Source organism: Anomalospiza imberbis, chromosome 12 (assembly GCF_031753505.1).
Source record: "Anomalospiza imberbis isolate Cuckoo-Finch-1a 21T00152 chromosome 12, ASM3175350v1, whole genome shotgun sequence".
Taxonomy (NCBI): Eukaryota; Metazoa; Chordata; class Aves; order Passeriformes; family Viduidae; genus Anomalospiza; species Anomalospiza imberbis.
Genome location: NC_089692.1, coordinates 12,889,855 through 12,914,730, shown reverse-complemented (window position 1 = coordinate 12,914,730; position 24,876 = coordinate 12,889,855). Strand labels below are relative to the sequence as shown.

General features: G+C 46.3%; 2 protein-coding genes across 2 annotated transcripts in view; one reads left to right on the top strand and one right to left on the bottom strand.

Moving 5' to 3' along the window:
• AMFR (autocrine motility factor receptor) overlaps nucleotides 1-13,440 on the top strand; it is a 28,706-nt gene extending 15,266 nt beyond the window's left edge. The window contains exons 9-14 of the mRNA XM_068202808.1: nucleotides 1,167-1,357; nucleotides 2,968-3,071; nucleotides 5,025-5,159; nucleotides 5,817-5,900; nucleotides 10,305-10,489; nucleotides 11,923-13,440. Of these exons, the coding sequence (XP_068058909.1) occupies nucleotides 1,167-1,357; nucleotides 2,968-3,071; nucleotides 5,025-5,159; nucleotides 5,817-5,900; nucleotides 10,305-10,489; nucleotides 11,923-12,067 (844 nt within the window). The 3' untranslated portion in view covers nucleotides 12,068-13,440. The remainder of the gene's footprint in view (nucleotides 1-1,166; nucleotides 1,358-2,967; nucleotides 3,072-5,024; nucleotides 5,160-5,816; nucleotides 5,901-10,304; nucleotides 10,490-11,922) is intronic.
• Nucleotides 13,441-14,595: 1,155 nt separating this feature from the next.
• Nucleotides 14,596-24,876, bottom strand: part of GNAO1 (G protein subunit alpha o1) — a 142,723-nt gene continuing 132,442 nt past the window's right edge. The window contains exons 7-8 of the mRNA XM_068202812.1: nucleotides 18,280-18,433; nucleotides 14,596-16,547 (exon numbers count right to left, since the gene is read on the bottom strand). Coding sequence (XP_068058913.1) covers nucleotides 16,360-16,547; nucleotides 18,280-18,433 — 342 coding nt within the window. The 3' untranslated portion in view covers nucleotides 14,596-16,359. The remainder of the gene's footprint in view (nucleotides 16,548-18,279; nucleotides 18,434-24,876) is intronic.

Genomic DNA, 24,876 nt, shown 5'->3' with positions numbered 1-24,876 from the left:
GCAGAGGTTTGCGTTTGCTGTGGTCAGGGTGGTTTTCCTGTGGTCAGGGAGGTGATGTTGGACAGCACTGCCAGTGCCAGCATGCTGGTTGTGCTGGTGACCAAGGTGGTGGAAGGTGGCAGTTTTTTACTGTGGTGCTTTGATTGTTTTTGAGAAACCCATCACTGTGTATCCCTCCATTGCAATATGACGGAAAGCACTTGGCAGATTTTCAGGAATTGGACAGAATGCTTGTATCCTTGACTTCACTATAGTCCTGCAATTGGACCTTTTCCCTTGCTCTGTCAACCCAAATCTGTGATCTGTGCCTTCATTTTGCTCACAAGTACACAATTTTTGGAACAGGTTTATTTGATCTCTTTGTATGTCTTTGCCTTTTTTAAGTGTTTTGAGAACTTCTGGAAAAAAACCCACCCTGCAAAATGTGAAGTATGTGTTATAATATTGAGAAGCATTCAGCCCTGTGAAATTCAGTTCTTCCACACTGAAAACTAGGTATAACTTGAACAAATACTGCAGCTGGGCATATCAGCATAAATCAAAAAACATGCACTGCTTTGAGTATTTCAACCTGCATTTCAAACACTTCTCACTTTCTGCAGGACAGAAAATTTCAGAATTGAGGAAGGATTGTAATGGCACAGAATTGTTAGTATTAAGAAATATCTTGTGTAGAGAGTTCCTGGAGTGGTACTGACTTTTGTGGTTTGGGTATTAGTATTTTGAAAAGCTCTTTGAAAACACTGGAGATGCTATTGCCTCATCACAGGCAGAACTGCTATGAAAATGTGTCAGGATACATTAACTATGTGTCCAGTTGGTTTTTGCCTTTTTCACTTGGGAATGGTGAAAGAAAAGAACTGGTTTCTTTTCCCTTCCAGGCAAAACTTGCTTGTTCTGAGCTAGAAGGACAGCAAGCTTGGAGAGCGTTTTAAGCTTGTGAGAAATCTTCATGCATGTTTATAAAAAGTGAACACTTGAGTATTTTCAGCTGAAAGTAATAAGAAACCTATTTCAGAGTCATCAGGAGCTCATTAGGGGTATCTCTGAGCAGTCCATGTGTTGATGTTGTGTACAGAATATGCTACAGCTGCTGGATGTACTGGTGACAGTGGTGTTTGGAAAAACACTGGAAGCTCACCACAGTGTTAATGTTTTCCTGTCAGCTCGTGCCTGCGGTCCTGGCTGGAACAAGACACATCTTGCCCCACCTGCAGAATGTCTCTTAATATCACTGACAGCCATCACGTGAGGGAGGATCACCAGAGGGAGAATCTGGATGAGAACCTGGTGCCTGTGGCAGCAGCAGAAGGCAGACCACGCCTGAACCAGCACAATCACTTCTTCCACTTTGACGGTGAGCTGAGCGCGTTTGACATCCGCTGCTGTTGCCCAAATAAACAAGGGCAGCAGCCTTCTCTAGAAGGGAGTTCTCTCTGTGCGTCAGCTGAAACTCAAACCATGCTCTGCTTGTGTTTGTCAAACACCACTGTGTTTCTGTTGGTTCTTTTGCAAGAGCTCAGATGTGTCTCTGAGGTTTCCAGAGCTCTGGAGATTTCTTGAAAGGTTCTGTACAAGTGCTCCCTTTTTCTGGATTTGTTGTGGTCAGCAGCTTCAGTTACTGCCATTTATTCATGCCATTGTGTGCCATGTTGACAAGCAGAATGGGAAATTCCTGTGTCGTCTTTGCTACCATGTGATGGTTAATCAACAACAGTCAAATGAGGGGGAATAAAAGCCCTCTGTTGTGCAGTCTAAAAGTCAGTCTTTCCCCTGTCACCTAGCTAATGTGTAGTTGTCAAAAGTCCATTTGCCTCTCAGTTTACAAGATACTTGCAATGCTTAGTTAGGTGCAGAAGATTAGTCTCAGAAGGAATCATGTAGCCACAACAGTTTAAAATGTTTGGGGTTTTTTAGTAGTGTGTTATAAGTACTCTCAAAGCAGATGTGATTCCAGGTCACAATAAGTTCTGTGTATGGAGACAATTTGTTTTGAAAAAGGCAATTTATGTTGTTTATCTTCCAAATTTTATTAGAGTTTCGGTATTGGTGCATGCTGGTCTTCTCCCAGATTTTGATGGCACTCTCAGTGTTTCTCAGATGATTTCAGTACTGCAAATATTCAACTTTGGGCTCTGCCCTTGTGGAGCTCCCATGAAGCAGTTGAAATGCTCACTGCAAACTTACACAGTGACCTGTTCCTCATCTGTGCTTGTTTTGAAATCTTTGGAGATTGTAGGGGGAGAATAATGGTCAGAGAAGGGTCAGACAGTTTCTAGGTACATGGAAACTGGCTGATAGCTTCTGCATGGCTTCTACTTCTGGGGGTGCTTTAGGTCTCCAGAGGACATATTTATTTAGAATAACACAGTGTTTTTGATGGCTGTCCTCCCCAGTGCTCTCCAGTGTCTTGGAGACCTGCAGAATTACCATGGAGATAGAAGGAGAAGTGGCATAGAGCAAAGCCTGTGTTTATTTAATTGGCAACACAGAAGGAGAAGGGAGCCACCCATCTGCCCTGCTCTGTTGAGCTGAAGCACACAATTGCAGCAGTCACTTGTTCAGTTACTCTGTGTCCCTTTGAAGTAGTATTTTGGGCCTGGATTCAGATTGCTTAGAAGCTGTCCTGTTTGTGTAAAATTGCTGGATTTGACTCTGGATTATTTTAATTTTCACTTTAATAGGAACATTAAAAAAAGAAAACAAGGATATATTACTTCCTTGATCCTTTTCCAGCCCCCAGATTGTTATACCACTATGGCAGTGTGTTTGAAGAGAGAATGGGCAGTTACTGATTTACTCCAGCCATCTCCATGTCTGGGAGACCTTAGGAATAGATTGCACTGCAGAACTCCCTGCACATTCCTTGTGGAATATAAAGATTTATGTTAAATACATGTAGAAGTACTTGGCCTGCTGAAATTCTCATGCTCTTTCTTGACTTTCTTGGTGACTTCTTACTCCCAGGCTCCCGAATTGCCAGCTGGCTGCCTAGTTTTTCTGTGGAAGTGATGCACACCACCAACATCCTCGGCATTGCACAAGCCAGCAACTCCCAGCTCAATGTTATGGTGAGACTGCACCTCAGCCTTCCTGTTTGTGTTGTGTAGGGGAAAGGGTTACATGGAAATGGAGAACATAAAGGGGAAGGAAGTCAAAACAGTGTTAAGAAACTAGATGAAAGCTGTTTTTCTGAGAGAGAGAAGCTTTACTTCAGTGAAGCTAGGGCTGTATTTGGGTTCAAATGTGCCAGCATAAAAGAGCAGGTTTGGAGGTAAGTCAGTGAGGTAGAAGAATGACATGTACGTCCTGGGTAGATGAGTAGACTTTTTCTCAGCTTGCTTAGTGCAACTTCTTCAGCTCTTTTTCAGTACTTCTGTGACAACTTGAAGCACCAAAGGGTGTGAGTCTGTAACAGGAGAATTTAGCTGTTGGTCAAGTAGTAACTGATCAAACCATTCTGTAGGTTTTGATTTAGTTTTTTAATTTTAATAGCACTAAGCTTCAAGATAGTAATTTCAGTGTCTTATCAGTGTAAGGTGGGCTCTCTAGCACCCTCAACTTTTGCTGATTCATGATGATGATAGAAGTATAAATCTTGAAATTCCGTATTTGTTGAATTCTTCCATAAAAACTTTAGTACAAAAAGAAAAGGATGTGTCCTCATGAAACACTTCCATTTTTTTGAGAAGTGATGTTTCCTTTGAATTCTTCAAGCTACTGTGTTCTATACCATGGTAATAAATGTTCAGTGAGGTGTCTCATAAAGTGATGAAATTTTCTGAATATTAGGTCTTTCCCACCCATAGCCTATACTTCTGTTTAAACATCAGCAGGGTAAGGCCAATATTTTAGGCTGTTTGAGGCAGGAAGGGATCAAAAAGATGTTAGCACATGATTTATTAGTTGAATATGCAGGAACTCTCCATTTGAGGTCAGTTTAATTTTTCTTTTACTGGACACAGTGACATAAATGGGCTTTTGTTAAGGATGAGTAATGATATTTTTAGAATTGTGTATTATCAAAAGTACAGTAGGAACTTAGATTAAAATGTCTACTTTAATGGAAAGCTGGTTAATGGTTAGCAAATTATTAGTGTTACACATTTTTTAATAGAAAATAAGTGACATTTTCCTTTGTGTTTCTGAATAAAAACCTAGGGAAGTATTTTGAGGGGAAAGTCAGAGGCTGAAATGCTGAATCAGTTGGTCTGGTCACGAGTTAGTACAGTGGAGGGTTAGGTTTGCAGTAGTTTCTTGTGTTGGAGCTCACTGTCAGTTGGTGCATAGTTTTTGCTTTGTTCTCAAAACTCCTTCCACCTTTCTTTTCTTTATGCCATTCTCATTCCCTTCTGCCCCCACATGACTTTGGGCATTAGTGAAACAAGACATTTAAATATTAAATGAAATCTAATTGTTTGACTCTGAAAACATATTATTTGTCTTCCTTCTTACCTTTACTTACTTAATTTGGATATTATTTAACTAACTTGAAATTCAATAATAACAGTTCCCTGACAACTCAGTTTAATGTAATTGAATTTTCGGACCCTATTAAACTGGTTTGTAGGGAGGGTGGCTGGAGGGAAGGGCTTATTAAAACTTACTCCACTTGTCCATGTTGGTACCATTTTGGAACCAGTATGGCAAAAAGCAAAATAGTTTTTTTCTTCCCAGTGTTGATCTAACTTTCAGTCACCCATGATTTTTATATAGATCTTTATTAAAAAGGCTGTCATAAGAAGAGGGATGGGAAGCTTTTGAAAGCTTTGTGCATCTACAGGCACTGTTCAGGGCCATGTGGTGTCTCCCTAGGAGCTGCAGTTTGGGTGTTGACTTTAGTGGAGGCAGCATATTGCCCTGTAAGTCACAGCCAGCATGGGTTTTCTTTCCCTTTTCTGTCTGTGGGTTTGCATATCATAAGCAGCATCTTTGAGCTGGTAATATTTTTAATCTCTTTCTGTTGACATACTTATCAACTAACTTCTATTTACTGCTGATATTGACTGTATTGCTTTCTCCAGGCCCATCAGATTCAGGAGATGTTCCCTCAGGTTCCTTATCATTTAGTTCTGCAGGATCTGCAGCTAACTCGTTCTGTAGAGATCACCACTGACAACATCCTAGAAGGGCGCATCCAGGTGCCTTTCCCCACACAGGTGAGTCATAAAACTGTGCACCTGAAATTGCCTTCTTTCTTATCACAGCACTGAGCCTCTTACTAATGACTGAGGGCAATGAAATGAGTTGAAGCACTGGTGAATCTGGGTTTTGTTTTTCCCTTTGTTTAAATCTCTGTAAATGCTGTGTATTCAGTCATGTACCAAAAATATATTGAAAATGTCCTAGCTAGAAAAGAGACAAATATTTGCTCAGTTAAAGCAGCTATTCCCAGTCTCTCTTGTGCAGAGCTTTTAGAACATTTCCAGTTGATTTCTCTGCTGACAGATAATTGAATTGTACCACTTAGGAAGATTTTTTGCAAGGAATGTCGGCAAAATGATGCCTTGTTCTTAATTAGTGCCAGTAGATTTCGTAAAGCAGTCTGGGGCCAGTATTTCTGTTAATAACAATATTGAATTCTGGTTCTGTGCACATCAGATAGTACTGTTATCTGGAGTCTGTGTGGGGAAGCAGAGACAATTCTCTCTCAATACAGAGCATTCTGTTTATTGCTAACTTACCTGTTTCTAAATTGAACACAATGCCTGACATTGCAGAGGGCAGAGTTTCAATGTGTTCAAAGAACTTGGGGTTTTTTTTTTTTTTTTTGCAATTTCCCACACTGTATTAAACCCATGATGTTTGCATTTCAGCGTGCAGATAGCATTAGACCTGCACTGAACAACCCTGTGGAAAGGCACAGCACTGATCAGGAGGATACTGGAACTGTCACACAGGTAAATTGGCATAACAATGGGCAGAAAGCACAGTTAGAAGCTGCATGACTGGTAGGTGCCTTTGGTTCTGTGAGCAGGTCAGGCTGGTGGCAGCCTTTCCTTGCATTTCACATCAGAGCTAACAGAGTCAGGCACATAAATCAGATATGAATATAGTGCCCCTGTAGAGGATTATTTATGTGCTTTTATTTTTCTTCCTTAAGGGAAAGTGTTCTCAAATGGTACAAAGAACAGAAGATCATCATGTCTCTTTTCATGTCTGGTCAGCCCATGCCTGTCTGTGGAATGTGAAGAGCAGGTTGCTTTGCTCTTCCCCCTTTTCTTATTCCCATTCTATACATCTCTAAACACTTCCATTAAAAGGAGGAGTATATATTTTTTTTTTTTGAGTATAAGAATTTTTTGTGTTCTGGAGGAAGCTTTAGGAGATGGGGAGCTTTGGTGGGAATGGAGTGAGATATGAACTGGACCAAGAGATAACAGCCCTTCTGTATACAAAGCAGAATAATGGGTTTTGCTGTTCTTTGCTAAGGTATTTACTAAGCAGTATGTGCTATCTAATGTGTGGCAGGGAAAGAAAATTACCCTGTGAGTAAAGTAAGATCTCATTTCACTTTTGTTTTCCCTGACTGTAATAGTGACATCCTGAGGGTTTCTGTTTTGTAAATCTCCCTTTCTGCTGGCTGAGTGAATTTGTGAGGTGTGTGACTTTCTCTGCAGCCTTTAGTGACCTGAATAACCAACCTGTTACTACCTGGAATTTAACTGTGGCAGTTCCCTTGTTAGCAGATTGCAAGACAAAAGCCCTTTTGATTTGGTCTGATTCTGCAGTTGAGGCTGAGGAAGAAGTGGTAGTGATGGTACAGATATTTGATAAGAGCCTGAGGCAGCAGCTACAGAACTGCAGAAATGAAAATCTTGGTCTGGATCAAACATTTTTGGGTTTCTTTGAAGGTTTTGGAGGCATTTACTCTGCTCTTTAATGAGACAAACCTCTCTTGGTACAAATGGTATCTAACTAGTCATCCTTAGCTTGATTCTGGCTTCAAATCCCACTTGGAATGATTGTGTTGCTGTTCATCTTTCTTCCCTCCTGCCTGGCACTGCCTGTATTTCTGTCCTTCCTTCTACAGAACCTGAAGAACCTGGGAGTGGTGTCCATACATTACAGCACTGAGCACATGCTCTCTAATAGAGATGCCTTTTTGCTTTGCAGTGCTGCAGAGCTCTGCTCAGATGATGTGTTCTGGCTGGAGCAAATGGTGGTTTGGATGGAGAACCTGTTTTTATCATGTAGGATAGCACAGAGATGACCTGGAGACAGTGAATATTCAGTTGTGAATATCCCTCAGTTTAGTTGGACTGCTGGTGGCTACTTGTGGGGGATGAACTGGTGGCCTCTGTGAAGGTTTTCCTGGATGGATCTGTGCTGTGCCAAAGGAGGGAATCATAGGCAAGAGCTGAAGTGGGAGACTGAGACTGCCATGCATGGAGAGAAACGTGCTGCTGGGTAGTGCTGTGGAAGCTGGAAGGGGCTGCTGTCCTCTTCCTGCCTCAGAAATGCTTTGTGCATTTAGTGTTAGCTTAGGCTGCCTTTGGACAAGCTGCTCACTCTTCTTACAGAACTCGGAGTTCTACCAAGGAGTCTTACTTAATTAACTCCTTGCTGTTCAGGGTATTTCTGTTGTGGAGAGGAGCCTTGGGAGCCTCTGGCTCTTTGTTGCCCCCTTGATTTTGATTTTAATTTGTAACAAATACCTGGTGTATCTCTTTCTGCTTGCCAGAAGAATCTGTTGCTGTTGTCAATCAAAGGTTTGTCTGTGAGAAAAGAGCAAGCAGCAAACAAGCTACTTCAGCAGGGTTCACTGGAGTTTTGAGAAACTTTTTAAAGGCAAGTGGGAAGGGACATTAGAAGCTGCCATACTCTCCTCTGAGTATGACTTGAATTTCTAATTTGTGGATAGACAGACCTTGACACCTTATGACACAGTCTCTGAGAGAGGCTGTGGAAGCTCCAGTTCCTTTGTGCTGCAGCCTTAGAGTAAGTTTTACAAGCATTCTACCTTTTTTTTTTTTTTTAATCAGCATACCCACTGGGAATCTTTGTAGATCTCCAACAGCAAGTGGAGATCAACAACAACCTATGAGTTCTGCTTGTTGGGAACAACACTTCTTAGGGCACCTACAACTCTCAAATAAAAGAACTCTTCTTCATGTGTAGTGTTGGTTTTCCTAGTGCCTTATGTCATATTATGACTTCATTCTACTTAGAGTTCAAAGGTCTTAAGATAGAGCTAATGACTGGGGCTTTTTTCCCCAGTTGTACCTTGTGGTTTTGGGGAGTCAGTGCTGATACAATCTAATGGTAGTTGAGAGGCATCTCTGAGCACCATCATGGTATAAAATCATGTTACAGGTTTGTGAGATAATGCTCTAAATACTGACAGCCTCTATCAGTCCTGGCCTGTACCCTTAGTGAGGCACTGTGCATGTGCTTCTCTCCAGCGCTGCATTGGAATGCTGATGCTTCCAGTGATGTGCATAATGCTCTGCCTCCTCTCCATTCCTCTGCTATATGCCCTCCCTTGCTTAAGTACTTGGTGGCTATTTAGAGACACTTCTGAGGCATCCCATGGCTTTCATGAAACTTTTTCTCTTGGAGCCTGAAAGAAGAATAGTTTTTGAGGTATACAGGCTTCTGCATCTGTGTTCTGCTGCATTACTGAGGCTTGTCATAACCTTTACTGCAATTAGCTGTGATAGTTTTGTCTCTAAAACCTCCTTGGTAACTGTTCCTGTGCTCCAATAGAGGATTGGGCTCTGGGTATCCATTTTTGAATCTTTGTAACCTTATGAAAACCCCCAAACTTCAGGTGAGCCAGCTTACATCTTCTGATACAAATGGCCCAGTGGGAAAAATGAGTGGTCTTGTCTGAACATTGACTGCAGTGAGTGGCCTCCTCACTGCTTCTCCCAGCAAGGCTTCCCTTTTCCCTGCCCACCTGTGTGGGAATTGGAAGCAGCAATTGAGTTGCTCTGTACCTGTTCTACTGGGTCTGCCAAGGTCATCTTGGCCCCCAGTACAATCCATTGGACTATTCTTTGGGGCTCTCCCTCCCTCCTCAGGGATGTGGCAATGCTTTGAGGCAGTCCAGTGGTTGCCCCTGTGTTATCCCAGTGCATTTGTATTTGTACTGGAGCCCTCTGGTAAATTGCAGCACTGGTGGTTTTGCTGAGAAAGGCTGAGCACCTGCACTTGTGTTTGAGGTTGCAGTGACTGTACTGACTTGGTCTCTGGGATTCCTGCTTGGCTCACCTACCTAATGGGAAGTGACATTTGTCTTGGTGTTTGCTCCCTGAAGGCGTTGTGTCGGGGAGATGGTGTTACTGGCCTGTCTCTAGGGCTTTGGGATGACTCAACTTGTTTTGCACATCAGCTGCCTAAGCCTGTGTGTTGTACTGTGATGCTGCCACGTCCAGGCCGTTGGGGCTGGAGCAGCAATCCCAGGGAATTGGCCATCGCAGCTCCTCAGCAGCTCTGCCAAAGGCCCCAAACCAGGCAGTAGGAGCTGCCTTGGCCAATGCTGCCTTGGAGCATCCCACTGGCTTGAGTTGTCCTCTGGATACCAAATGATGGCTACACTCTTCAGCGCTTGCCTGAGATGATTTGTTTCTTGATGCCACCACTCTTGGCTCTCAGCGTGGTTCTGCATCGCGGGGCTGATGTGATCGTGTGTGGCAGAGTGTGATCAGGATGTGCTGTTTCACCTCTGCTGCCGAACCCACACCATCATCCAGCAGCTCAGTTTTTGGGTTAGTGTTATCAGCTGGCTGTCGGGAGAGAGAGGTGCCATGTGGAGGCTGCCAGCTCCTCTCTTGGCACACCGTGCTTGGGATGGTTGTCAGCCTTGCGCCAGCAGTCTAATCCAGAATAATTTGGGTGCTGCAGAATCCAGTGAACCGAAGCCTCATGAATTCCCTTCTTGAGCACAAATTATCTTTGCAAATACATTTGTTATTCTTCCCTTAGTATGTGGATTTCTGCTTTTTCAACTCTTTCCTGTTGCATCACTTGTCAAGTCAGCTGCAGAATCTGACTTTCAAATGCCCCATTTTCAGAGAGCATTAATTATGAGTAAATAATGTTTTTCTTTGACATTACTTTCAAACATGGCATGAAAGATAAAGCGTTATAGGATACAGGATCTTTGAGCATGGTTTGAAATAGCTTTGTTCTGTTTTTTGGCTGGGCTTTTCAAAGGAACCCAAAGGAATTGGGTATAGCAGGTGAGACTCTGGTTTCTTCCAGTGCCTCAGAAAACGACAATTCTTTGTAGCTTCTTGTTTTGATACAAAGAAGCCCACATTTTGCAAAGATGTATGCTTTATTTCCTTTTCTCTTAGACTGAGAGAGTGCCACTTGAACTGAACTCCAGACTGGAAGAAATGGTGGAATTCAATGAAATGGAAGCAGAACCTAATGAAGCAGAAGATTTTGAGGCCAGGGGAAGTCGCTTTTCCAAGTCAGCTGATGAAAGGCAGCGTATGTTGGTTCAGCGGAAGGAGGACTTGTTGCAACAAGCTCGAAAGTATGTTCCTTCCTAAAACTCCAGCCTGGCCACTCAGGTGGAGTCCCCCAGAATGGGTTTCAAATGGATTTGGACCACTGAGAGCCTAAGTTGATGTGAAAACCAGTAAGACGAATTAATACATCTGCCACAGCAGGCTCAGGATGCTGTACTGCTAAACCCAACTCAGAAATAGCATCATGTGTCCCAACATGCACACGGTTTCCTGTGCAGTTCATCCAAAGCTCTTTGAAATCAAAGGCTGATTTTTCCAGCTTCAGTGGGCTTTAGTCTAAGAATGTACTGAGAACAGGTTACTTGGGCTTAGTCTTTTAGCAGTCTTTAGTTTGGCTCCTAGCACAGGTGTCAGCCCTCACTGCCTGTGCTATTACAACTGAAATTCCTGTCAGGCTCCACTTTTTCCAGATACAGAGCCCAGAGCAGTGCAGATCTGACAGGTGACCCTTTCTAGACCTCACCAGAGGAGCTCAGCACCAGCCAGTCAGCACCACTGAAGAGAGAGGGACCAACTTGAACTGTTTCTTTTAGCCCAACCAGTAACAGCTGTTACAGGCAGAATTCAACTTTTCTGGTATTCCAGTTATGTTAGTAGACTTTACTAGCATCCAGCTGCTGATTAAGCAGAATAGGAAGAGCATTTTAGTGATGTAGAAAAAAACTTTGTAGTGTTTTTAACAAGTGTTTTCCCTTCCTTAGTATTGCAGGGACACTGCTGAGATGGTCTACTCCACTGAGTCCTTTGGTGTTCTCAGGCTACTGCTGCATTTTTTCTTTTCCACACTGAAATGCCTTATAAATCCCTGGGGGTGTGACACCATTTATAAGTCTATAAACAGACTTGCTCCTAGACTTAATTTTTCCTTGATGTTTGAAAAAATGTCTTTTAGGAAGACCAATAATTTTTGACTTTCTGGTTTACTGGTTTGAAGAGCTGTTGAATTTCAAACTACAGTTTTTTTGCCATTAAAGTGTAAAAATTCACTGGGATGTTAACTTTGGCAGCAACTTCCTTGCCCTCTGGCTTTACCTTATGCTGTGCAGCCCCTAGTGCCCCTTCTGTCACTGACTTAGCTGCTGTCATCAGGGAGTGCCTTGTAGGCAGTGCCAGAGGCTGAGGAGTGGAGTAACAGTAACAGAGGGAGTCAGTAACTCACCTGCTGTGAATGGCTCTGAGTTGAGGACAGCCCTGACCTTTAGAACTGCTCCTTCCCACAGGTACAAGGATCCTGCACAAAACCTAAGAGCTTCTGCCAACTCTGCAGAGCCTGTTGTAGGTGACGTAGGCTTTTTTTAGGAGCACATAACTTGTGTGCACTTTTATTGAGGCATTTTCCTCCTAGTTCGCCTTCCAGCCCTCCCCACTGCGGCAATGCATTTTTCAGAGCCAGAACGAGGTGGGTTCTGCTCGCTCATCTTTTTCTTTTTTCCCTCAGGCGTTACTTAAACAAAACCTCCGATGAGGAGCTGAGCACAGAGAAGCCTTTGCCCGAGGGAGCGACGGCCGACGCCGTCACCCTGCGCCGCAGGACCCTCGCTGCCGCCGCCGAACGGAGACTTCAGATGCAGCAAAACTCTTAGCGCTCGCTGCCCCTCCTTCCTCCTCCTCGTGAGCAACGTTGAATAAATAAATTACATACGAAAAACCCTGCGCTTTCTATACCAGCAAGAAAGTGTCTCTTCAGAGTTCAGCTGGCTGTGCTGCCGAGTGAGCTGGCTGCCTCTCTGCTGTATAAAGCATGTGGTCTAATAATGTTTGGACAGCTGACAAATTAACCTTTTTTGTAATATTTTCTATGTGACGTTGATCCTCTACACAACAAAAGGCAATTTCTAAACCACGGGCATGACTTCTGCAGCTGGCATGAGCTATGGGGCTGACGGCACAGCAGAGACTGGGGAAGTGTGTTCTGAGGTAGCTGTGGGTGCAGGTCACGGAGTGCACGGGCGCGTTCTGCTCAGGATCAGGGGCAGTTACTTCAAGGGAAGGAATCTTAGAAGCTTGCAGCAAGCCCTGTGTTAGATGAGCAGGCTCCTCAGTCCCTGTTCCTTCAGCAGCCAAAGGTGTTACGTAGGGCAGCTTGAAGGGCTGGGGGAGCCTCGTTGAGAGATTCTTACACTGGATGAAGTTGTCTGGCTACACAACACAGAAAAACCTGAATTCATGAATTGTGCAGCAAAGCGCCGATTCCTGCATAGAATAGTTCACTGTTGCTGGGCTCTTCTGCACTGGCAGAGGTTTGGCTCTGTTCATCCCCAGGGCTGTGCTTTTCCTTTGCTTTTTATGTCCAGGAAGAAGCGAGGGACACGGGGAATCCAGTGAAGAAGAGGGACCTAAGGCGAGGTTACAGTGTTGCCATGAGCCGAGGGAGTCAAAACTAAAACCTGCCTGTCCTGGACTCAGTACAACACGAATGGGACGGTGCGGAGATCGCTCCATTATCTTGCTTTTTATTTCATTTTTAACCCCACAACCTCACCCTGAGTTTATTCAGAAAGACTGGAGGAATGGGAGCAGCTGGACCTTTGCTGGCTGCAGCCCAACCTGCTAACCTGGATTTTCTTAAGAATTTTTGAGATCCCCTTGGTGCTGCCGCCGCTAGCTTACATAGTTGAATTTTACATGGCAGTGACTTAATTTTTAAACTTCTGAAGAGTGAGTTCTAGTTTCACTGTCCTTTAGAAGGAGCCCAGTATTATCTAGAATTGTTGGTAATTTTTTTACTGTTGGTTTTTAGGTGAAGGTGAAATTAATGAGAGGAATTGCATTGATGTTTAGGTGAAAATAATTTATTTCAATAAAACTCTTTGGGAAGCCTTACCTTGCAATGCTATTAGCAAACCTCAAAAAAAATTTTTGAGATCTTTGGTTTTGCTTTGAACACAGCTGTTTTGTTTTTACTGTTAAAAAAACCCCAATGAAACAAAAATAAAACCTTGATCAGTGTTGGAAATTGTTTGTAAATTCCTGTAGTGCGATTTCTCATGTTTTCTTGTGTTGGGGATGTTTCAGAGACTCGGGCTGTTCTTTCCGGGCTTCTGTTGTGCTCCTGACTTTTCGCAGCAGCTCCCTGAGGAGTGGACCCTGGCCAGCCACTGGATGGCACCTTTGCCTGCGGCACCGCTGCAGAATGACCTACTTGAGCCATGAAAGGCTGGTTTGTGCAGAGGAGCGCAGGACCAGTGGTGGCCTCTTGGCTGGCTCTGCCTCCCTGGAAAGGGAGGTCATCTGAGGAGAGGCCTGATCGACTTTCCCAGTGCCAGCATTCGCTTCTGGTGGCTGTAAATAGCAGGAGCCTTGGAAAAGCCGTGTTGGTCAGGAGCTGCTGCTGCTGCATGCAGGAGTCTCTGCCAAGCACCCCTCCCTCCTTGGGGCTGGGCTGGGGGCACGCCGGGGGGCACGGGGGGCCCTGGATGCCTGGGTCACCTTGCCATGGCTCCATCCCTGGGTGGTCCCGGGGGGTTTGGAAGCGTTCCGTGGTACAGGAGGGGATGTCAGGTGTGGTGCCCAGAGCCAGCCCTGTGCCAGACAGTGCCAGTGCTGTGCCCAGGGGCCAGTGGTTCCCCAGGTGTCCCACCTGTGGTCATGGTGCCCAGTGCTGCCATGCGCAGGAGCTGGGGACCTGGGATGAAGGAGAGTGCAAGAAAAATCCAAACTAGGAAACCCCCCCCCCCCCCTCCAAATCCAAACAAACCCTGAATCTCCATGAACAGCAGGGAGAAAATCTTAACTTCCTTGGAAAACCTTCCTCTATATGTTAGGGGAAAAAACTTGAATATTGTGGGATTTGTGATGTTGCCGTAAATGAAGGACTCACCCTGGTGATTAGCTTTGCATCACCTAAGGAAATAAAAATCTTTTCTTGCCTGGGGGGGATCTATTTGGGGGGACCTTTGCTTTGGAAGCACCCGAGAGCTTCCATGAACTGCTTTCTTAAGATTTACACCCATTCTATACTTACACCAATCTGCAGTTCCTTCTCCCTCTGCTACCAGCAGCAAATCCCCCCAAAATGTGATTTTTGGTATTTCTTCCTCCTCTCTTTGGAAGGAGGCAGGCAGGTGCGGGGGAAAGAAGGAGGCGGAGGCGCGGGAGGGAGAGCCCGGGGTACAGACAAACATTCTCTTTATTGAGCTACACATGAATTTTTCCATTAGTCAGAGAAAGAGATTGGCAGTGTGTAATATATCACAGAAACCTCACTGATTGGTAATAGAAAGGCTTAGAAAGACCTGGCGCTTTTTATATATATATATATATAATATCTTTTTTTAAGTTTCCTCTTTATTCATTTTCTTTTGAACAGGTGTGACTGCTCTTCTTCAGCAAAGGTAACTCGTAAAAGTGAAACTGTGAAGACGTCTGGTTACTAATCAAAGTAGAAATGACGAGGGATTGGTCATGAAAACAGTGGCTTCAATGTAAACACTACATTCGATTTTTGTTGTTTTTTTATTATTTTTAAATTATTTTTTGTGGTTTTGTGTGTGTTTTTTAAAATTTTTTAAATTATTTTCATTCTTGCTTTTTTTTTTTAAGTTTGCTTTTTAAAGTTTTTTTTTTCTTTTTTTTTCCCCTTTTTTCTTATTTTGCAGCACAAACATCCCCACATGAGAGAGAAAACACCATTCACTAAAAGGGAGAGAGGACTGGGGCAGGAGAGGGGGAGAGAAAAGCAGCACAAAAAAGCATTCACTGGAAAGAGTTAAAAATAATAACAAAACAAAACCAAAAAAATACTCTAAGCAAAAAATAAAATTAAACAAAAAATATATATATTTGTATAGCCCTCCCTGGTGTCCCTGGCTGGCCCTGAAGGAGGGATGAGGGGGCCTGTGGTTGGGGGGGCCAAGCTGTGCTTTTGGATATGGACCTGGAGAGTGAGCAGTGACCAGGAGCAGGGAGTTGTTAAACCAGGAGGGAAAAAATGGGAAAAACCCGCCGGCTCTGGCTGGTGAGGGCTTTGGCCTGAATTGGTGTGGAAATTCAAAAAATCCAACCTAAACCCCCCTGAAACCCTGGGAAGGGAGCTGGCGGAGGATGCCCCCACTGCAGCCTTCCCCCCGAACAGTCAGGCTGGGAAATGGGAGAAGATCTGCTCGTTGTTTCCCTTTTTAGCTGTGACATGTGGCCGGGGGCAGTTTTCAATTTTTTCCCTCCTTCTTTATTAAAAAAAACAAAACAAAACAAAACAAAAAAAAAACCACAACTTTTTGTTTCTGAAGGTGGCAGCGGGGCCGGGGACAGGCAGGGGCAGCCCGGCCTTGCCCATGCTGGAAAAAAAAAAAATCATCAAAATAAATTGTAATTTCAAAAAGCCAACCCACAATAAGGAATTACAATAATCATAATTTAAAAATAGCAGCCCATGGTCAAAGAACTGCTGGGAGGAGAACCAGAGTGAGGCCGGGCGCTGCCCCTGTCCCCCTTTCCCTGCCTGGTGCCGGCGCAGTTGCTGGGATGGTGGGGCCGGGCAGGGCCCCCGGCCCGCGGGGTGCCCCCAAGCTGGGACACCGGGGGCCGGAGGGAGGAGCCTGATGGGAGAAGGCGGTTCAAAAAAACAAACTAAAAAGGTGGGTGTGGATTTTTTTATATATATATATACGTATATATATAATTTTTCCTTATGCCTTTTTATTTACCAACTTGCATGATTATGATGACTTTTTTTTTCTCTCCTTCAATCTGTTTTTTTCGTTTCTTTTTTTTTTTCTTTTTTTTTCCCCCGCGCGCGTGTGTGTGTCTGTGTGTCTGTGTGTGGTTGCTTTGGGTTGTTTTTTTTTTTTTTTTTTTTTTTTTTTTGTTATTTTTATGTTTCTTTTCTCTCCTGGCGCCGGGATCGCCACCCAAGCAGTCGCTGTGCGCCGCGGGGTCAGTACAAGCCGCAGCCCCGCAGGTTGTTGGCAATGATGATGTCGGTGACGGCGTCAAAAACCACCTGGATGTTGTTCGTGTCTGTGGCACACGTCATGTGGCAGTAAATCTCCTTGTTGGGGGAGCGGTTTTTGCTCTCGAATTGTGCTTGGATGTAGGCGGCCGCATCCTCATAGGTGTTGGGACCTGCGGGCAGAGCGGGGGTCAGGGCTGAGGGCCGCCACCCTCCCGGCACACCCGGCCCCATGCCGCGTGCGAAGAGCTTTCATTATAACAGAAACTGGCACAACTATTTATTTTCACCCACCCTCCTCTTCACCCCTTAGCAGAGTCCATTTTCCTCCCATCTCCCTCCTTTGCACCCCCATTACCCTTCTGCTCCCCCTCTGCCCCATTTTCCCTGAAAACTCGTCACACCGAAGCCCTGTTGAGGGCTCCTCCTTCCCCAGGTGCTGCTGCTCCGCCCTCTCCCCTTTTCCCCAGGAAGGGCAGGATCCCCCGGCTGTGCCCAGCCGGGCTGTGCCCGAGGGGTGTCCCCGTGGTGCACCCCCACAGTGCTCCTCACCGCGGGGGGAAGGCCTGGTGACCCCTCGGCCAGGCAGGGGGAGGGATGGCCAGGAGAGTTGGTGGCCACCCCAACATCACCCATGGACACCGGCTGTACCCCCTCGGTGGGGCTGAGCCCCTGTGTGCCCCGCCTGGGCTGGGTGGGGGTCTCACGCCAGGCACTGTCCCCAGGAGCACTGGGGACACACTGTTGCCTGCGGGCTCCGTGACTGGGAGGTTTGCTTTGGGAAGGTGGGCTGGAGAGGCGCCAGATGTTTGAGCCGAAAAATGTGCATTATTGCATTAATCTGCTTAGGGCAGCGGGAGAGGCTGCGCTGGCCCCTCGCGGGAAGCCACAAAGCTGAGTTACGCCCCTGGAATCGCCTTTGCAAGAGCTGCTATTATCTGGAGATTTATTTTCCTTTCCCAGCTCGCTGGTTCCCCTCGTTCCTGATGCAGGGGGTGGCCGAAGGACAGGGAGGCTGGGCCGGTGCCACCGGGCTGTGCCTCGCCATGGGGTAGCCTGGCTGTGCCATACAGCTGCACGTGGGATAGTCTGGTTTGTTCTACCAGGTGGCTGTGAGGAAAGTGCTGGTGCCTCCGGGATGGAGAAGCCTGAATGCCTCTGGTGGAAATGCTGGTGTACTTATGCTGTAGGGGAATGGGTGCCATCTCGCTGGGGGACTTCCTTGTCCCCAGGGTTTCGCATCCAGCATGGATGTGCTCTGGGTGGAACAGTTCACAGACATCTCAGTATCTGCAGGGGATGCTGGAGTCTGAATTTAAACTGCCTTTTTTTCTTTCCCTTAGAGAATTCCTATTCTTGCCCATCTTCTTGGTTATTTATCCTTTTCCCCAGACCATGTTGGTTTCACTACAAAATGGATGATTCTCTTGTGGTTCCACAGATTCCTGCTGTAAAGGGGCTCTTTCCTCCCCCAGCCACACCCAGCTTGAAGGCACTCCTGGGAGGATGCAGCCTGAAAGGACCATGAGTTTTAGCTCCTCCTCTCGCAGGAGATTCCCAGGAATCACCAGCAAACAGGATGGTTCCAGTGGTGGCCAGTCAGCTCCTGCCAAGTCTTCTTCTTTCCACAGCTCCCTGTGCCCAGGCTCATTTCATCTCTTCTCCATTTGTCTTGACCCCCTCTCTGTCCCACCAGCTGCTCGGGCACCTTTGCCACAAGAACTGCCCCACCCAGGACACCACCCAAACCCATGAGTGGGGTGCTGGAGCCACACCACAGCCCATGAAGGTGCTTTCGCAGTGCTTTTGCACCCCCCAAAGGCACCCTGTCCCCTCTGTCCCCCCAGCCCTGGTGGCGCAGGGTGGGCGTCACAGCGGCTGTGCTGCGTCAGCCCCAGGACCTACCTGTGTACTCAGGGAAGCAGATGGTCAGAGGTGACTTCTTGATCTTCTCAGCAAATAGGTCTTTCTTGTTGAGGAAGAGAATGATGGAGGTATCGATGAAGAATTTGTTGTTACAGATGGAGTCGAAGAGCATGAGAGATTCGTGCATGCGGTTCTGCAAAGGGGAGCACAGAGGGAGGAGAAGGGAGAGAGGAAGGCAAAGACAAAGTTAGAGGAGAGGAGAACATTTTTGTGAATTGAAATGGTTAGAAAGCAAAAAAATCTCTATAATAAGACAGTGGTAAATTTGAGCTGGTTACAAAGGTGGAGGTAATGGGGTATTGTGCTCCTCTTGGGCTGGAGGCCAGGGCAGGTGTGGGGCTGCAGCTGATTCTCCCCCACATCCCTGTGGGGCCACTCTAGCAGGACAGACACTTGAAACCTCAAGAAAGAGTGGGGGGGAAAAAGTAATTTGCTCCTCCCCTGCCTCACCAAAGGAGTAGGGAAGGGGCCCTGTCTCTCTTCAGGGACTGGGTGCCCCTGAAGCGTCCTTTGGAGAGCCCAAATAAAGGATGGACAGACAGCATCAGCCACCACCTTGGACACACTTGGCATGGAGACTGGGATGGAAAGGGCTTTGGCCATTCCAGGACCTATGGGCCTGCCTGGAAGGGTACTTGGCACTGAGTGGTGTCATTGTAGTGAGACCAGTGCCAAGGTATGGCCCAGAGTTTGGGGCAGGTCCTGTCCTGGAAAAATCTTCAGGTCAGCTTTGAAAATACCTGTGGTGGCCGGGTGGCCCAAAAAGGTAACCTGCATAGTGGTAACCAGTACAGGTGCCTCTGCCAGCCCACTTCCCAGCTCTCTTGAGAGCTCTGGGCTTGCAGGATGCTCCAGGTAGACTTTAAGCTTGGAAAAGCTTTGGTAGGAGCATAAGGGTAAATTTCTAAAATCTGTAGTTTTGTTGGGGTTTTTTTCCTTTTTTTTTTTTTTTTTTTTCCATTTACATGTGGACAAAACCCATAAACAGTCATCTTTCCCCTATGCTACCAAAGCTTCTTAAGAAGTGGAGAGCAGACAGCAGAACAGGAGGAGGTGAGGTGAGGTTGTCCTGTGCCCCACTGGCTGCCACAGGGCCCCACAGAGCAGGATGTTCCCATGCAGGTGCATGCACTCACTATTAGTGTGAAGGTGCCACTGGACAGGACAGATCTGGCCCACCAAGAGCTCCCAAGCATTTTCTCCATCATTAACTTGCTCTTAGAATCACCAGAAAGCCATTCCCTGCTAGTCCTCTGACAGCTCTGGGGGATGTTTCAGGAAGTCCCTGCATCCCTTTCCTTGTTTGTACCCGCTTGTTTCTACTTGAACTTGCAAAGCTTCTGCAAGCCCAGGGCTTGGTGAAGTCTGAAGTTGCTGCTCCTCCCTGTAACCCCTGCTGGGGGCTGAGCCCCCCAGTTCTGACTCAACTGCCTCAAGCTCACATGGGGACACAGCTGCTCACAAAAGCCTTGTGGAAATCTCATGGAAAGGCTCTGCAGTGGGGGGGGGAACCCTCCTGCAGCAAACACCCCCCACAACGTCCCCCCCACAGCCCCTTTCTTTGGAGGCGCAGCAAAGGGGGCTCTGGACTCACCGAAGATTCGTGAGGACACGTGTTTGCTAATGAAATGATGACCCAATTACACATTTTGGAGTTTTCCATGAATGTTTTATTAGTGAGTCATTTTATTAGCTCCACTTCAACGGTAGCTTTTGCATGCAAAATTTAGCAGCTGTCTGATTTCATCTTGAAAGGCTTCGCGATTGCACTGTTGGTTCCTTGACAAAGAGTAGCTGGGGATGCCAAGCAGGCGCTTTCCAAAGCCTTGGGACTTCAATTTGATCCTTATCTTGAAATAAAAAAAAGGCTTTATTCATAGGGAAAACAGAAGCTGCCACCAAAGGATGTGGTTCTTCTTGACTTGTGGTTGTTGCAAAATTGCTAGGTCTTGAGATTTTCATGGAGAGTATCAGGATGGGCTTTTCCTTGTTCATCTCTGGTGTTGTCCTATACATTTATTATATTTAAATAAAGAAGTGATGGTGTTGGTGGACGAGCAGCTGAAATAAAGCTTCTGCCCAGGGAAATGAGAATTCCCATTCAGGCAGAATAACCCTGATGACTTCACGGTTCTGAACACCCAGGCAGAATCTGAGCAGGATGGTGTCCTGGAGAAAGTTCTAAAAATCTCCAGTATCAATACACAAAGCAAAATCCTTTCCCTCTCAGCCATTTGCTTTTTTCAAGGCCAGCCTGTAGCTCTATCTGATTCATGGGATGGGCCATGTGGGAATTCCTGTCTGTGGATGGGTCCAGCTGAAGCCACATCACTGGAAGTTGGTGAAGTCAGTAGGAGCAATGGTTCATATTCCTTTGCTGAGGTTTATAGAAATGTTTCCCTTGGTTTCTTCAAGTTCCTTACTTTAATATTATGCCACAAATGATGGAAGATCTTTAGTTTAAACATAGAAGAACAAACTGGCTCAAGCATTGTTTTAAAGGGAGGGAGGGATGCTCCATGTTTTGTGCTACTGCAAGGAGGAGAAAACACCATTCACTGAGTTGAACCAGCAGTGGGTCTTCTGATTTTGTGCTCACATGAAGAGACAGTGGAAAAGCAAAGCTGCTGACTTGTGAAGGATTTGTAACTGCTGAAGTGGAGGAAACAGTGGGGCAGCATGGATGCTCTGCCCTGCTGCTACCTCTGGTGAGCAAAGGAAAAAAAAATTCCTGCCAAATACTTACATAAAATGAAGTATCTTTTGGTTATATCCTTTTCAAATCCTTTATTTCCAGGTGGATGAGGCTCTGGCAGACAGCTGGTGCTGTGCGTTGTGCAAGTGTTTGTGGAGCAGCATAATGTTAAATAACAAGTTTGAGAAGCTGGACGTGCTCAAGGGAGACACAATAAAACCACTCTCACACTAGAAAAGAGCTGGCACTTTATTAACATTTTGTAACTAATAAATACATTACCAACAGCCAATAAATTATTACAATAACTAATGCTCTATTAAACCAATGGACAGTCACTCTTCGTACAAAATTACAGTTAATACAGTTTGGGCCATCAAACATGCAGGAGAAATGATTCAGTGGGAAACCAGCAAAAGGAAAATGGTGACGGCCTCCGGAGATCCTCTGGGAAATGTGATGGGGAGCGGGGAGCCCAGAGGCAGGGTGATGGTCACTCTTCCCTTGTTGAGCTGAAGCGGGAAAAATGAGGTGGGGGAATAGGGCTGAGGAGCACAAATTAGGGACTGGGCTAATTAACAGGGCCATGGCTGGTGCTTAAACAATCCTATCTGCTTGCCCAGCATCACCAGGTTGGTCCAGCACTGGAAAAGCTGGTGAGACTCAGGCACTGCTGAAAATGGTTTTACCTGCCATGATCTCTTCTCACCACCTGGAGCAGTGGCTTTAGCTCTGGAGCTGCTTGCCTGCACTACAGTCAGGACTGGGTCTTAATTTCCAAGACACTGGGTGGAAGAGGGCCTGGGGCAGTGAGCATCCAGCCAGCTCCCAGCCCCTCTACCTCTTCTCCTGGTCTCTCCTCCCTGTGCCTACTGCACCCAGTGTCTGTGAGCAGAGCTGCCCTCTTGGGGAGATGGGGCTGTTTCTTGAATCCAGCTCCCTTTCCCTCTGACTGCAGGATGCCAGCTGGAGGCTTTGGTCCTCCTCTCACTAAGGCATTGGTGTTTAAGGGCTGCACTTGCTTGTGCTTGCACACAAATAAAGATCTCACAGGCTGCTTTTTGGGGCATGAGTGGTCCTGTGCAAAATCCCTTCCCATAGCCACATTCTCAGTATAACTATATAGGTCACGTACCTATATCTGTCAGCATCAATTGCCTCGTGTCAGTGCCGGAGCTCAGAAATGACACGGTACCCTCAAGTCTCAGGGAACCTCAGGGTCTGTTTGCCTGCTCTCTCCTGCAGGGAGGTGGAGGCAAGACCGTGGTCTGCAATTTTGTGCCACTTGAACCACATCTCTGCTTTCTCATGGGTGCACTGGGGATGTAAGTTAGTGATGGGTCTGGGTGCCCAGGGTGAGGCTCAGTAACACCATTTCTACTGACCTTGACGTGTCCAGTGTCAGATCACTAAGGAGTGTTTAAGTCTCCTTGGAAATGGTTGTGGAGTTTTTGGTGGTAAGCCTGAAGACAAACCATGGAAACACCCAAACACACTGGAACTAAGCTTCTCTAATTGACTTGACAGATGGTCAGCCTTCTTCCAGGAACTCAGCAACTCTCCCTGGCTCCAGGAGGCTTTGTGACCACAAAAAGCTTGGGACGTGTCACACAAACTAACAGTGCAGGGTTGGTCCCTTTCCCAGCACTGACTGCAAATCCTCCAGGGGGAATATCTGCCTTGTTGAGCTGCACAGTGAGGCTGGGCACATGGGGACCTTCTGGCAAAAGGACATCTTCTATGTCACATCCTGACCTCTTGGAGATTGCACTCCTGGACTGAGAACAAGGTCTGTTCCCTTGCAGGCAAGGGGGAGTCTGTTCTCTTGCCATCAAGCAGGAGAAATAGTAGTGTTTAACACTGGAAACATTTCATCTTCCAAGCACTGGGCTCATGCCATGATAGATTAGACCCACCAGATATGTTTTAATATACATTAAAGACAGCCCTCATTAATACTTTTAGTGTCCTGTGAAACAAAATCACATTGATAGAGGAGGCACAGCAGGCTCCTTCTGAGGCTGCTCTCCCCTCCATGGAGGGACAGGCTGGCCAGCCATCCAGGAAAACTGGCCGAAGGCAAGAAGCTGATTCCGGTACAAAACTCCTGAGAGAGATGTAGTTGGAAGTGTCTGTGGGCAGGCAGTGGGAATGTGACCATCCAGGCGCGGCGGGCGGCCAGGGCTGCAGGGACGCTCGGCGCTGGCAGACGGCAGGGCCAGATGGCCGCGCCGAGCGTTCCGCTGTCCTGCCGCTCCGCCGGGCTCCTCCGGCCCCCTGTGAAAATCAGACTGCCTGCAACTTCTATATGCAAGATTAAAAACTGCCTTTGGCAGTCTGGTGCTGTATTTTAGTGTGTGCTTTCCCAGTGCATGGTTGCTGCTCGTTCTCCCAACCAGCCCAGCTACTGCATCCTCCCAGGGAGCTCTGCAGCTCAGCCCGGCAGCGCTGCAAGACTTTTCTTGTATGGGTTTCTCTATTTCATTGAAAATGTTGTTTAAATAAAGAAGCTATTTGCATTTTTGTGGTCTCATGGCTCCACAACTGACCCTCTCATTAACTATGGAGCAAGCCAACAGGGAGCTTCCTTCTTTCTTTTTGCTGCTGTCTGAAGCTCATCATGAGTTGCTAATGCTACTTTCAGTGCTGACACCCCTTGGATGCTTCTGCTGCTGGAACAGTGACCTCAGTCATTAAAAACCTTCTGCATCCCAAAAAGGGCTTTTTTTTTTTTTTTTTTTTCTTTTTTGCAAATTCCCACATTAGCTTTGAAGGGCAGCAGGGTGTATACATAGCTGTTTCCATCTTGTGCTTTTAAAATCTATCCTCCATGCCCTGGTAGGATTTCTGATGCAGCTGTACCGGTTGCTACATCCCTGCTATGTGGAGACTGCAAGCAAAACACAGCTCTGGCTCTCCAAGGGTATGGATTCAGAGCACGGCAATTGCAAAGCACAAGGGGCTGTTAAGAAAAGGCTTTTCAAAGCAGGAGATGTATTTCAAGGTACTTTTTAGGCAACTGCTGCAAGAATTGCTGGTGTTTAGAAAAAGCACAGGGCAAAAGATTGCCTGCAGAAGGCACATCTGTCAGGAAGGGCTTCGGAGGGTGCAGAAGCCAGCACTGACTAATGATTTGGCAGGCGCTCTGCAGACACAAATCTATACGCGGCCATCAAGCGGGAGAAATAGTAGTGTTTAACACTGGAAGCATTTCATCTTCCAAAGGCTGCTTCCAGCATTTGTCAGTGAATCCTCATGACACTCGTGTGAGGGAGGGAATGTCAGCAGCAGCAGCTGAGATGAAGCTTTAGACACACAATATGCCAAAGAAAATGAAAGAAGAGGCTCTTTGTGGCAACATTTCCTCTGCTTTTTCTCCCCATGGGGCACCAGCTGTTGATGGTCAGCAATGTGCCAGGGACCTGCTGGAGCTGCAGAGGGGGCTTGGACCTCCCAGCTGGCAAAGCTGGGAATGGGTACCTGAATCCAGCCTGGAGAGCGGTAAAAGTGCACTGAGCCAGCACTGGCCACTCGACTGCATTTGGCAGGGTTTGGAGTTAATTTAAATTGTCTTTACCAAAATATCCAGTGTGCTTTATGCTGGGAGCTCACAAAGCTCACAAAGCCTTGGCGTGGTGCTGCCTTCCCTGGGAACAGCTTCTGTTATTTATTTGCTTGGATAAAACATCATTCACAGCAAGGGGTGGGAAGAGAACGTCTCCAAAACTCCAGTGCTTCTGATCAAACTCTTCTTATAGAGCTTAATAAAAGACCTGCATCCCTGCCAGCACCAGCCATCATCACTCTGGGTCCAGTGGTTACACAGGTTACATACCAGATGTAACCAATGTGCGGTTTTCCTTGCCCTGGGCTTGACACAA